At 40.6% G+C, this 13,100-nt stretch overlaps 1 protein-coding gene across 6 annotated transcripts in view; it reads left to right on the top strand.

The window, feature by feature from the left end:
• CARNMT1 (carnosine N-methyltransferase 1) overlaps positions 1 to 12,526 on the top strand; it is a 41,725-nt gene extending 29,199 nt beyond the window's left edge. For 3 of the 6 annotated variants that reach the window (XM_014608748.3, XM_019478109.2, XM_019478113.2), the window contains exons 6-8: positions 599 to 712; positions 1,499 to 1,602; positions 11,291 to 12,526. In XM_014608748.3, the coding sequence (XP_014464234.1) occupies positions 599 to 712; positions 1,499 to 1,602; positions 11,291 to 11,449 (377 nt within the window). In that variant the 3' untranslated portion in view covers positions 11,450 to 12,526. Of the gene's footprint in view, positions 1 to 598; positions 713 to 1,498; positions 1,603 to 1,896; positions 5,325 to 11,290 lie in introns of those variants that run through there. The other 3 variants (XM_014608749.3, XM_019478111.2, XM_019478112.2) reach the window with 2 other exon arrangements.
• The last annotated feature ends 574 nt before the right edge of the window (positions 12,527 to 13,100 follow it).

Raw genomic sequence — 13,100 nt, 5'->3', positions numbered from 1 at the left:
TAGGTGCATATAGTATTTATCCAATTAGTTATTTAAATTATATCTAGGATCCTGAACAGTGTATAGCGTTTATCCAGTTCTTTTTTTATGAGCAGTTGAATCTTTAAGGCCTTGCCTCATAGTAGTGGTAAGAGTGCAGAAGGTGGAGCATTTTACCTGTATCTTGAGGTTACTCATCTGCACGCAGTACCAAACTGACTAGGTAGAGCTATTTCTTTCTTGCTGTTGGCATCCTTGTTTGGATTGCATAATTGTTTCCTGTTAAAACAAGCAGGTTTATTTGCTCTTTCTGTGTTTAAATTTTCTCCTGACAAAACCTAGCTTTCTGGCAGAGTTTATATAGAGATTTCCCCCACCCCACCCCACAAGTTGAGTAACTTGGAGTTATGTTTATAGCTTTAAATCTATCCACAAGCTAGCAAATGAATGCTGGTGTCAGTTCAGAAATAAATCTCAAATTAAATGTTTATTTCAAAACATTTATTTTGAAGATTACAGACTTTCAAAACTTTCTTACCAAATTCTAACATTTATCTTTACTATTAACTAAAATTGTTTTTTTGGGGGTATATTTAGTAATCTATTTTTCTTTGCACAGATACATGGGACTGTATAGCTACCTGCTTCTTCATAGACACAGCACATAACGTTATTGATTACATTGATACAATATGGAAAATACTCAAGCCTGGAGGAATATGGATAAATTTAGGTAAATTATTTCAGTTATATCTTCCGTATTCAGTTATTCTGCATGACCTGGTAGTGACTCCTGGTGACTCAAAAGAGCAGTTTTAGGAAAAGTCCTGCCTAGCATCGTTACCTTAGTCTGCAGTAGTTTGGGCTGCCAGATTCTCTCAGACCTTTTGGAGCATATTCAAATAACTTTTTTTTTTTTTTTCCAAATTCTCTGTTTGGCCAAATCTGCGTGAATTCTGACAGGAAGCAAAAGCACCTGGTTCCAGGTCTCCCCCCTTGCCAGTTTTCACATCTGTATTTGAAAGCAAGAAATGAGGAATCATTTTAGCGTATGATTCAACATAACTTCTTTTACATGTTCATTCTAAAATTAATTATGAATAGAAATTATAAGCTTCTTGTTTCTGCATTCATTTAATAAGTGGAATGAACTTGGTTTTTTTTAATGTTAATGTTCTTTTAGTTACAAGAATGTAATAAGGGCAAACGAGTCTATTTCCCAAACTTTGCTAACAGAATAATTGAACAGTTTTTTTGCCAAAACATAATTTTTAAAAATTGCTGATTTGGTAAAGCTCAAAACAGATAGATAAAAATGGGTTTATAATAGAAAGCATTAGTCAACCGTGATTTTTAGACAGCATTGTCAGCTCCTATAAAGACATCAGGAAATTATACACTTCATTGATTGCATACCTTGCTGTTCAGTTTTACCTTTATATAAAAGACCTAATAAAAATGTACTCATGAAATATAATGAGACTTGGTGGTATTGAAACATTTGATTTTTGTACCTTAGGTCCTCTGCTTTATCACTTTGAAAATTTGGCAAATGAACTTTCTATAGAGTTGAGTTATGAGGATATAAAAAACGTTATATTACAATATGGATTCCATATAGAGGTAAGAATACATTGCAGTTTCCTAGTAACATTCAAGGAGGTGGGCTATAGCCAAAACTTGCACTACTTAAGTGTAATTATTTTAATAATACACACTAGTAAATTCTAGATACTTATATTTTTAAAATCTTGCTGCTAGTTGTGATAATTTTGTATGTATTAAGGGGCCAAGGACCCCGATAGGAAATGTCCAGTAATAACGCCTCTTTAGAGTAAAAATACTTTGGATTGAATTGTTGGAGAAACTACTGTGTCACGGAAAAATGTCCTGTAACTTTTGAATTTTTATTTTCAGGTAGAGAGAGAATCTGTTTTGTCCACGTACACTGTGAATGAACTCTCCATGATGAAATACTACTATGAATGTGTGTTGTTTGTAGTTAGGAAACCAGAATAGCAGTGTTTCAAAGAGATTCTTTGGAAAAAATGTTGGAGTTAGTGCTAGAATTGACAAAATGGACTGTGGGTAATGGCTGGACACAACCTCAAATCAGTGGTGCCTTCTTATTCCTAACATAATTTAGATAGTGTCTATTTTCTTAATCTGTATTGCTATCCTGACGTACTATGCCATGCATATTTGTACTGCAGTAGTGAAAATGGAGGGGAAAATGTTCACAATACACTGTCTTTGTGCTTTAGAAGTCAGAAGTCATAAAAACCTCCCATGGTTTCAATGCGTCTGCCATGAGTCTGCCCATACAAGATTGACTTTATATATTCTGTCTGTTTTCTTTCATTAAATTCCAATGGTTTTCATTTTTTTTCCTGTTGATTTACAAATAATCAGAAGTTTGCATAGTACAAACTCTGCCACTCTGAGAGAAGCATTTCTAAACGAGCAATTTTTTATTTTTAAAAGGTGTGAAGTCTGGAGTTGTTGAAAAGTGGTAAAATGCTTTGTGAAAGCTGTTCATAGTGACCTTTATAAATTTTGAAACTATTTTCTGTAGGATTGGGAAAAGAAATAATATAGAATAGTTTAGGAGCTGTAATTTTCTCAGCCCTTAGGTTCACCAGTCTGTTCAAAGCAACTAATCTATAGACAATTTGACATACTGATTGGTTAAAGCAGCTTGTCACAATGGAGCCGTAGTAAATAAGCTTCAAGCCAGAAGACCTGTCCTAATGTGTCAGGCATTTGGCCGACTAGGAGTTCATTAGTTTAATTTATCTGCTGCTTAAGTCAACATTTTTTTTTTTAAGCAATATTTTTTTTTTGTTAGAGATCATAACAGAAAATGTTCCTTTTTTAAAGAAAGCAGTTGAACATAATTGAGACAGCTGTGCCACTGTTACCATTAATATGAACATGGAAAAAACTGTATAAATCATATGCATTTTTTAGCAAGAGCTTCTATATCTATTCAACATTTATAGGTCAGTTGTTAGATACTTGACTGGAACTTTAAGGCAATTTACCCATGCTACACTAAATCTACCTCTAATTTTGTTATTTCTTTATGTTAAGTTGCCTGGTAATTTTATACAGGAAAGCTTCTGTCACTTTTGAAGTTATACATAAGTTTTCAGTGGAAAAAAATATTTAAAAATATCCTGTGTTTAAAGGAATCAAATTAGCTAGTTTTCTTTACATTGACATCATTAACTTAGCAACATTGTCATCCATTTTTAAAAATCCTTTAAAATGAAAAAGGCATTATGGGGAACTGAGGCTTTTTCAGGGGGTTTTCTTGCTAATGGCACTGGAATATAATGTGGGGTTTTTTTGTTTTTGTTTTTAACTCCAGAAGCATAATACGAGAAAAATATGCCCAGGGCAAGTTTGCGCAGGGCAGTCCTCTTATTCTTTTTCCCACTAGGCAGTACAGAGGAACAACAGCGAGCAGCATCATGGATGATGTTCATCATGAAGTGTAAGGTGTTCTGGGAATGACAGATTTCCAGAATGGCAGTGGAGGGAACTTTTACTCCTATATTTTTGCTGCCAAAGCCCATATTGAGAGGGCAAAAATCTGCTGATTTTGGTGGCAAAATTGGGATCAGTTCTCCCCCCAGCAGCAGCAAACTTCATTGCTGATATTTTAAAACTATGATTCCCAGAACACTTGCTTTCTATGACACAAGATGCTCCGTGCTGCTGCAATGTACATCTGGGAAGTGTAAGTCCAGTGGGGTAGAGGAGTGAGGTGCTCTCTTCCCCTTAGGTGGTGCCTAGGTCACATGCCCCACTAACCCATGCCACGTTATGGTACTGTTAAACTCCATTGCTTTCATCTAACTGTGACCCCTTCTTCTGGAATTTGCTTGGCTGCATCCTTTGTAAGGCTATTTCTAGCTTTATCTTTTTTCAGTAAGGCAGGTATATCATGCCTCTGGATTTGCTTTAATTTACCTGGGAATTTTAAGTTATGCTTTTTTGGTTTGGTTCTGTTTTGTGGATTTATTCTATTTTTATTATTTGTATTATTATTATTATTATTACATAAACACTATCTAGAAGCATAAAGCCTATAGACATACTTTAAACTCTCAGGATACCTGCCAATGAGGAGTATTAGACCAACATTGTCTGTAAAAGTTTACTTGTCCAGAGCCTGGACGTTCTGTTTTTACTGAAAAAGTATTACGGACATTTTTTTTTTTTGCCTTAAAACAAACAAACAAAAAAAGGCTAAAATTTGCCCAGCCACAAGTGACGTTTATTGTAACCTGATTTTTACTGCCTTGAAAAGAAACGAACTTTCTGATTTTTATAAAGCAACGGATGGTTTCCTGTAGCTTTCATTCCCTTGTGGTACAATCTGCTCTAATGCTTTTACTATGAACTTCTCATAGAAGAAAGATACATTTCAATAAAATCCTACTAATATTTTAAAATCCCTTGAAATAAGGCATAGTCAGGATAAATACTGATCGTAAAGTTCCTGAACACTTAGTTCTGTAATACTGCCCATTCTGCCTTGTCTCTTTCTTTTTATTCAGTGGGCATTTCTCCTGTAAGAGGTATTCCCATTTTTTACATGTGTAAATTTGTACTATCCTAGTGACTGATGCACAATTTAACTCTTGCTGAATTTAGTCCCTAAAGAATTTTTTCTCTTTCTCGGTTTTGTTTTCCGATTCCCCAGACTTGTCAAATGTGCCATTTTTCACTAAGCCCCTTTTGGGAAACATCAGTGTTCTTCACTCTAAATACCTGTTAGATATACAATAGTATGCCGTTTTACTTTCAATTTAGGGAATATCAATTCAAATACATGTTTCCATAAACTTTCCTTTCAGAAATATAGGAGTTGGAGGCAATGTTATCTTCCAGATAAATCATATGAATTGGTGATCCTCCATCTCTATTCAAATGTACTAATTTTTAAGATGATCTTTTGTACATTAATGGACAGGGATAATTGTGTATTATTCAGAGTGTCTTAATTCTTCTCTTTCTCAATGTTGTATTCACAGGGAAAATTAGTATAATGATCAGCTGAAACCAGGACAACTTAGGTCATTATTGAGTTGTATGTGGTATTGAGTGTGCAAAATTATAAAAATGAGACGCTGCATAATCTGCTATGTAACACTTCTTTATATGGAGTAAGTTTGACAAATGTAGTGTCCTGTATTTTTATTTATATGTAGTTCATTCTAAAATCAGTTACAAAGAACTGAATTGGAAACTTCATGTATCTGCATGATTTTTCCTCTATTTTTAATGTGTATAATAACTTGATTTTTCTTGAAATATTAAAGTTTGCAGAATGAGTAATGGATTACATTTTATTAGCTTGACTCCTCTTGTAGTAAATTTTGGTTTAAAATCATAATCTCCCCCCCCCCCAACTCAGTAGACAGCTGTCTAGATAACCTAGTTCCTTCTGACATTATGCTGTCTGCTGATTTTTTTTTGTGCTGTGTGAAGCCTTATAAATATCAATTAGTAGCATAGAGCTGGTCAGGAATTGGAAAATGCCAATTTATTGAACACAATGTTTTGTGGAACATATCATGAACTCTTATTGAGCTGTAGGAAGGCTTCAGTGGAAACCTCCTTGGCTTCCTGGTGAGATGCATGGGAATCTTGGTCTCCAGGGTCCATGGCCCTGGGATGGTCTGTTGAGGCTCGCTGTACTGAAGCCCGCAATCCCAAGGCTTCCAGAGTTTGTGACGGGCTGCTTTCCATGCCAGCTCTGGGGAGTTGCAGAGTGTTCAGGAGCTCCCAGAGCTGGCTGTGTATAACTGTTCCCATGGGCTGAAAAGCACAAATTGCACAAACTAACTACTTCTCAAGACTTTACATATGGATTGGTGTGATTAGTACTAATCGTTTAATAGGATACAAATGCTGGTTTGGGTCTTGCCAAAGATTGATTTCCAAATTTCTGTAACCTCTTTGCTCTCCTGAGCAGTGACAAGTAGTAATTTTTAATTTTTGCTTTCCTCCAGCAATAACTTAAATTGATAGGACTTTCCATGTATTTTGTTGGCCCCTCATTTGAAGAAAATAAACTGCTAATAGGCCAGTCTGGCTACAGTTTGGCACTCTGTTTTTGATGGTTTTCATATATGATCTGATGCCTTTCACATTTTGGAATTGATACTTTCAAAACCTTATAGGCAGTATATAGCAGTCAAATGACTATATACAATAAAAGCTGTTAACTGGCATTCTACTCTAGGGAATACTCTATTATAAACTGGAATTTCTCTCAGGCTGGGGTGTGGGGAGCAGCCACCCCTGCAGGGGTTTTCAAAAAGGTTGAAAACCCTGCCTCGGATAACCAGATTTTTTAGATTATCCCTCCCCTCCCCCCCCCGCACAGGTTAACACAGCTTTTACTGTATATTTCTCCTGTTTATTTATGTATATACAGCGTGTGTGTACGTGTATGCATACTGTACTAATATACTAGAGAGGGAGATTGTGTGTATTCCTCGTTTGACAGGAATATACTGTCTGTGGGTTTTGAAAGCTGACGCTAATCGATTCCAAAATGCGAGGGAATGTTCTAGGTACTATGGCATTATCTTGTCCCTTCAATTTCCTCCCAAGAGGAGAGAGAGAAAATTAAAAGGTGGGAAGGGGCAGAGGTGCAGAGCTATTCATCAAGCCCTGCGGTCTCTAACTCAGCCACTAGTTGACGGTGACTTCTAGCGTCTCCGAGAGTGAGAGATCCTTCACTTCCCCACCATTTTTTTTCATCTTTTTTTTCTTTTCTTGAGGGTTATTGCCTTTGGCATGCAAAGAAGACAAAAAGGATCTTACACGCTGCCCTTGGCGTGGGTAAAAGTGGGGCGGGGGTGTAATGCAGTAGCGGCAGAGGTGCGTTTTCTTGGCGGGGAAGTGAAGGGGGTGGGGAGTGGCTCGATGCAAGGAGTTCGGGGCTGGGCTGTCTGAGACGTTTCCTTGTACTCGCACGTTTCCACGGGTTGCCGCCAATGGCACCGCGGCCTGTGCACGCGGCGAGGGGCACGGGGCTGTGGGGAAGTCGAGCGGAGGGGAGGGAGCTCCGCGGCAGACCGGGCCCAGAGGCTGGTGCACGCGCGAGCGGGCGGAAGTGCCTCTTAAAGCCGCGCGGGAAGACAGCCCCCGCACCTGCGACTTGGGCACAGCTCCGTGCCCAGGTGGACGCCTGAGACTCAGCCGCAGGTCGCGCCCCGCCCCTTCCCTCTCTGCCCCCGCCTCTGCTCGGCGGGCTCTAGGTGCTTGCACCCACACGAGTAGTTCAGAGCGATGTGCGCATGCGCCGCGTGGGCCGAGGGGCGGTACTCGCCTTTCGCCCTGGCTTCGGCGAGCGGCTATTGGTGCGCCCGGGGGTGGGCGGGGCCCCCGACAGCCCCAAGGGAGTGCAGCGGAGACGCATGCGCGCGACGTCCCCTCCCCTCCCTTCTGGCTGTGGCGCGCGCGTGTCCTCGCGGAGCGCCCCCCACCCCATGGCCAAGCGCCGCGCGGAGCCGTTGGTGTGTCACGTGCCCTGCAAGCGCTTCGTGCCCCGCCGCCTCCCTCGCGCCGAGCCAGCGCCCCGCGCCGCCGCCAGCAAGCGGAAGCGGGAGGCGGAGGCGGGTGAGGATGAGGCGCCTCCGGGAGACGCCGGCGGCGCGGGGGGGCGGCGGCGGCAGCAGCAGTACGAGGGAGACGCGGGGTCCTGGCGGCTACAAGAGGCGCCGGAGGGCGGCGGCGGCCGGGGGGGAGCGCGGGCGGCCGCGGAGGTAACGGCGGGGTTGGGCTGGGCCGCGTCATGCGGATCCCTCCGCGGGGGGCCGAATGGCGGGCCCGCCCCCTACTCTGAGGGGTGGGGGTCGCTGTGGGAGCTCGCCTGGCCCCGGGGTCTACCTGGGGAAGGGAGGCGAGGCAGGGTTTGCATTACACTGTGACTTTTGGGTCTGCACAAAAAACTTGAGGTAGTTCAGTGATTAACAAGCCCGCCTAAGTGAAGGGGCAGTCCGATTGGAGACACCTCCCTTGTGATTTTTATGTTTTTGGAGGTGGTCCAGCTCCCCCATAATTTGCACCCTTGGGGGGTTTTCTATTTAAATAAGGTGATTTACTAGCTGGAGGAGGAGTGAGGAAGGTGGTGGCACTGTTTGGCCGTGGTGCAGCTGGCAAATGTGGTCTGAGTTGGCAGGTGCCAAGAGGGCCCCCCGCTTCCCTCCTGCCAGCCAGAGTCAGCTGCTCCCACAAGAAGGGCACACAAGATGTGCCATGTCCAAGAAGTCTTCCCATTTCCCTGCAGGCAGGACAGAAAGGTCCTCTGGTAACTCGCCCCCGTGTGTTGGCGAGTTTGTAATGCCAAGGTTGCTGCAGAGTTCATGGCTAATCCCCATTCCCCTTGTAACATGGGTATTTATCTGCTAGGTGGCAAGTAAAGCCATGATCCTCAGGTTGTGGCCCATGCGCTGGATCTGGCCCCTGAGCTGACTGAGGTGCAGCCTGTGGCTTCAGGGGCAAGCAGCTCAGTGCAGGGTTCCTTTCAGGCCTGGTGCTGTGCTGCCAGCCCCTACTGCTCTCACCCTCCCTATGGCAGGTATTGCTTCCTCTCTGAGGGTCTTGTTACACCTTAGGCTGTGAGCCGCGTAAATCTTGATCAAATTTTGGTGGGCTTGGTGCTAGGAGTCTGAGGCAGTCCCACCTTCAACTTGAGCCACATCTGTGGGGAGTGGCCGCAGCTTCCTGGACCAGGATCAGTCTTGCTCTGGAGTGGCATGCCTTTAAGCCGCATAACAAGTACTTTAAGCCACTTAAAGATGTTAATTTACAGACAGTCTAGTGATTAAGAGCTGTAGGAGCTGTCCAGAATTGCCACGTAACAGCAGCCGCTCCTGTTCTCTCCTGCATTTGTCGTCTCCTCCCTTCTTTCCTCTCTCTCTTCCCCACCACGTGAAGTGGTGTTTACCAGTCTCCCTCCCCTTCCTCTGACATTGGCAGCCACCTTCCCCCCCACCCAACCAGTGAGAGGTGGTAGCAGTATAAATGTAGTTAAAAATTCATTTTTAGCTGAAAAACATGGTACGGTCATAATTGGATTTCAGGCTTTGCTGTATATTAAATATCTGTATTAACCTTTTTAGACTCAAGGTATCCCTCCATTAGTTCTGTGAATTGAGCAGCATCCCATTCCAAAACCAAAGTTATTTATGACACTGTTTATTTCCTGGCAGAGTGGCCGAGCAGTGGGAGCAGGGTTGTGACCAGGCAAGGATGAGCCTAATCTGCATTTACCTCTCTATACCTGCTTATCTCTTAACACCTCATAGCACCCTAGCATGCGCTGGCGCCCTGTTTAAGATCACATATATAAAATTGTCCGGATGAGCCAGATGACTGCTTAGCATAGTTATTTGAACATTGCATTTGCATCTCTATTATAGAGCCAGCAGAGGGAGCACTGCTTTTGTTGTTTCAAGGTCCAAGTTTTTTGGGTAAATGTGCTATCTTTTATTAGACCAACTAAATAGTTGGAACAATTATTCTGTGCAAGAGCAAAAGCCATCCAAGAGAACACAAAACAACAGTGGACTCTCTGTATGCCTGAAGAAGGCTGTTTGTATCCAAAAGCTTGCAAAGAAGAATTTTTCCAACTATTTAGTTGGTCTCACAAAAGATATCACATTTACCCAAAAAACTTTGTTTGCCTATGCCCTTAGACCAAAACAGCTACAACCAACTCCTGCCACACACGATCATAACACTTAAATAGGAGGAAATGTATTAATTTCAAAATCTGTTAAAAATGGTGGGAGAGGTAGTGAAACTTCCAAGAGTAAAGCAGAATCCTAGATGATTAATCTTTTCTGATTGTGGTAAGGGTCATTATTTTCTTCATTCCCCAGTTTGGGAAGAAAGTACCAAGTTAGAGTAGTTGTTCTCAACCTTTTTAGATTTGAGGCATTTCTCACTGGACTCAAGGCACCTTTTCATAACTTCTTTGAATTAAGTGGCACCCAGTTTGAAAAACTATGTATTAGAAGGCTTCCTTCCATGCAGAGGGGCTGAGTAGTGGGGGGTGGGGAATCATTCAGGCAGGGACATGTCTGAGCCTGTGCTTATCTGAATAACGTATCTGTTTATCTCACTCCGGCACCCTAGTTTAGAAACACTGCGTTCAAGGTACAATTTTTGTATATGATGAAATGTTTTACATGTTCCACAAGAGGTGACTTAGATTTCTGTAGAAAGGACGCATACTATTCATTAGGTGGTATACTCAAAGAACTTTATTAACTACTCTTACTAGTGATATCTCAATATAAAGGGTTAATTTATTTCATATCCAATAAGGAAAGAAAAAAGTTCTGTAGTTTAAAAAAAAAAAAAAAAAAGCTTGCAGGTGAAACCAGTCTTTCTTTTCTTTTCCTTTCTTTTTTATAAATTAGAGAGAAAGAGCCCTGAACCTGGCTAACTGCTCTTTTTCAAGGCTTCTAATAGCAGTGAGGAAATTTGATTAGTAGAAACCATGAAAATGAAGCAAGCTAGTGAATTTTAGGGCCGCTAATAGTACTTTGCACTTAATGAGCATTGCACTTTGTACTTATCAAGTATTAGGCTTCGTAAGTTTTCTAGCAAGCATATAGCACTTATTTGGTAAGAAAACTTTGTACTTAAATAAGAGTACAACATATTTTCTGTACTTAAGTATGCATGGCTATAAAAGAGAAAAGACACAGAATAGTGGAAGCCTTTTCTAGCACTGTGCTTTTACTGTAACTGCTGTTTCTTAAATAGATGTGCACTAAATGCTTTTCTGTGTTGGGAGAAGACTTGTTTTTTCTTATGAGTGATGGCTTATCATGGAAACAGCCCTGAACATTCCTTAAGCCAGGAACCTTAACACTGATTATAGACTTTGAAATTGTCTGTTACTTGCACCTTTTTGAGAGTCAAGAATAGGATTTGTTATCTACAATGTTGTATAAATTACAAAAAAAGTACAAGAGCAAGTGTATTTGCTGCTGTGAGTAGAAGTGTAGGTGTTTATATATGTTTTCATAGTTAATACATTAGGTCCCAATAAAAGTATAAAATAATTCTGCTGACAGCAGTGTGTGATTTTTTTTTAATTTTTTTTTTTTTGTTCAGTATTTTTAGTATATTTCATTACATTAATTGGTGATTAGGGTTATAGATTTTACCTTAAAATAATTTGGCCCAGTTTCTTTTGCAAGAAGGCTTATTCTTACTTTTTACAGTAATGATGTACCTTAATATGTTGTGTTGTGTTCTTTTTCCAAAGCTGGCAGAAGAATGTTTTCAGTATAATTCATTCCAGTACTGGAGAGCACCGCTACCTACTCTTCAATTATCTGATATTCAGGACGTAGCTGGGGAAAATGCAACCAAGGCTAGAATCCCTTCCAGACCTGAAATTGTGGAGACTGAAATGGAGACCTGAGAAAACGTAGAATCACAGTGAGAAATCTGTTTGGAGAAGGCATGTTTCTTTTTGGATTCATGTTTTTTCTGCTTAGGAAAAATGCATGAATTTCTGACCTTAAAGGAAGAACCATTATGCCAGTCTGCAAAAGTAAGAATGAGTTTGTTTAAATTGAAGGAAGGATCATTGCCGGACCCTTGCAAGCAAACTGGCTGGAGTGGTACGTGTATGCATCTAGTTACAGAGCTGGCAGAAATACTTGAAAACATGGATGTGAACTAAAAGAAATCTGAAAAAAATCAGAATTTTCCTCTGGACTTCAAAATGAACAGCTGGCAGGTAGAAGAGAAATGGGAAAACATTTTAGGTGGCCTGTGTAGAAACAATACAGCTGAAGTATATGGATGTGAGATTTTTTTTAAATATTATTGTGCATTTATTTAAAAGAAATCTGTATAGTATTTTCTAATGCATTTTGGTTTTGCTTTAATAGTTGAACCAAAAAAACTGTACCCCAGATGCAACCCTTTCTTTCTATGTAAACCGAAAACCACTGTGGTGGGATGTTCAATTTTGCTGAGAGCTGAGACTTTTACAGATCATCTCACATTCTTCTTAATAAGATGAAGTAGTTGGTGTTTTGTTTTGGCTATGTTTTTACATACTCATGTTAATGCTATTCCTATTCTTTGTACTCTTGTGGTTAAAGCATCTTGTGTGTCAAAACCAATGTGCAAAGCTGTCAAGAAAAGTAGTGATTTAAGGCATTGTGCAATGAACATGCACATGTCCCAGGCTTACCTGATTAAGGTCCCAGTCCTGCAAAGATTTCTGCATATGCATAACTGTGAATTCATTTGAATTTTAGTGTGAATGTCTTTTTTTTTATTTTATGTTGTCTCTGATCATTGGCTCAAATTCAAGATTTTATAAATAAACTTAGATTTAATTCCTGCCAGATGTGAATTAAGTATGGTGGAAACTTTTGGAATATTTGATCTGTTTTTGGTATCATATCTGCTTAGACCAATTTTCTTGTGAATCTTTTAAAAATTGTTTGTTCAAGAACAATAAAGCTTCTGGTGTATATTTGAACATTTTTGCAGAATCTGTTCTGGAGGTACCTAACTTTTCTTGTTATAAGAGTGTTTTTCCTACTTTGTAATTTTTGAGTATTACTGTAAGCTTGAATATATATTTTGAGTTCAGTGGTCTCGTAAACACCTGCAAGCATATTTAAAGTTGTATTTTAATCTGCAGTTGTAAACTGAAGCGTGGAGGTTGTTAAATGCCTATAGGAGAGGGGCAGAGACCCAGGTCCACTATGAAGGCTTATACCTAAAATCATGATCACCAAGCAAAACACTTTTGTTCCCCACTGTTCATAGATCCATAGATTGTAAGGCTGTAAGGGACCTTGGGAGATCATCGGGTCCAGCTCCCTGCACCAAGCAGGAAAGATAACAGGTCAGGTGACCCTAGCTGGGTGACTGTCTAGTTTTCTCTTGAAGATTTCCAGGGTAGGTTATCGCAACACCTTTGGAGGGAGTTTATTCCACAGTCTGGACACCCTGACTGTGAAGAAGTTTTTCCAAATGTTAAGGCTGGATCGATCTTCCAGGAGTTTGGCCATTACTCCTGGTTTTCCCCTCAGGTGCCTTGGTGAACA

This window comes from Alligator mississippiensis, chromosome 3 (assembly GCF_030867095.1).
Source record: "Alligator mississippiensis isolate rAllMis1 chromosome 3, rAllMis1, whole genome shotgun sequence".
NCBI classification, from domain to species: Eukaryota; Metazoa; Chordata; order Crocodylia; family Alligatoridae; genus Alligator; species Alligator mississippiensis.
This window is presented reverse-complemented; position numbering and strand designations above follow the sequence as displayed.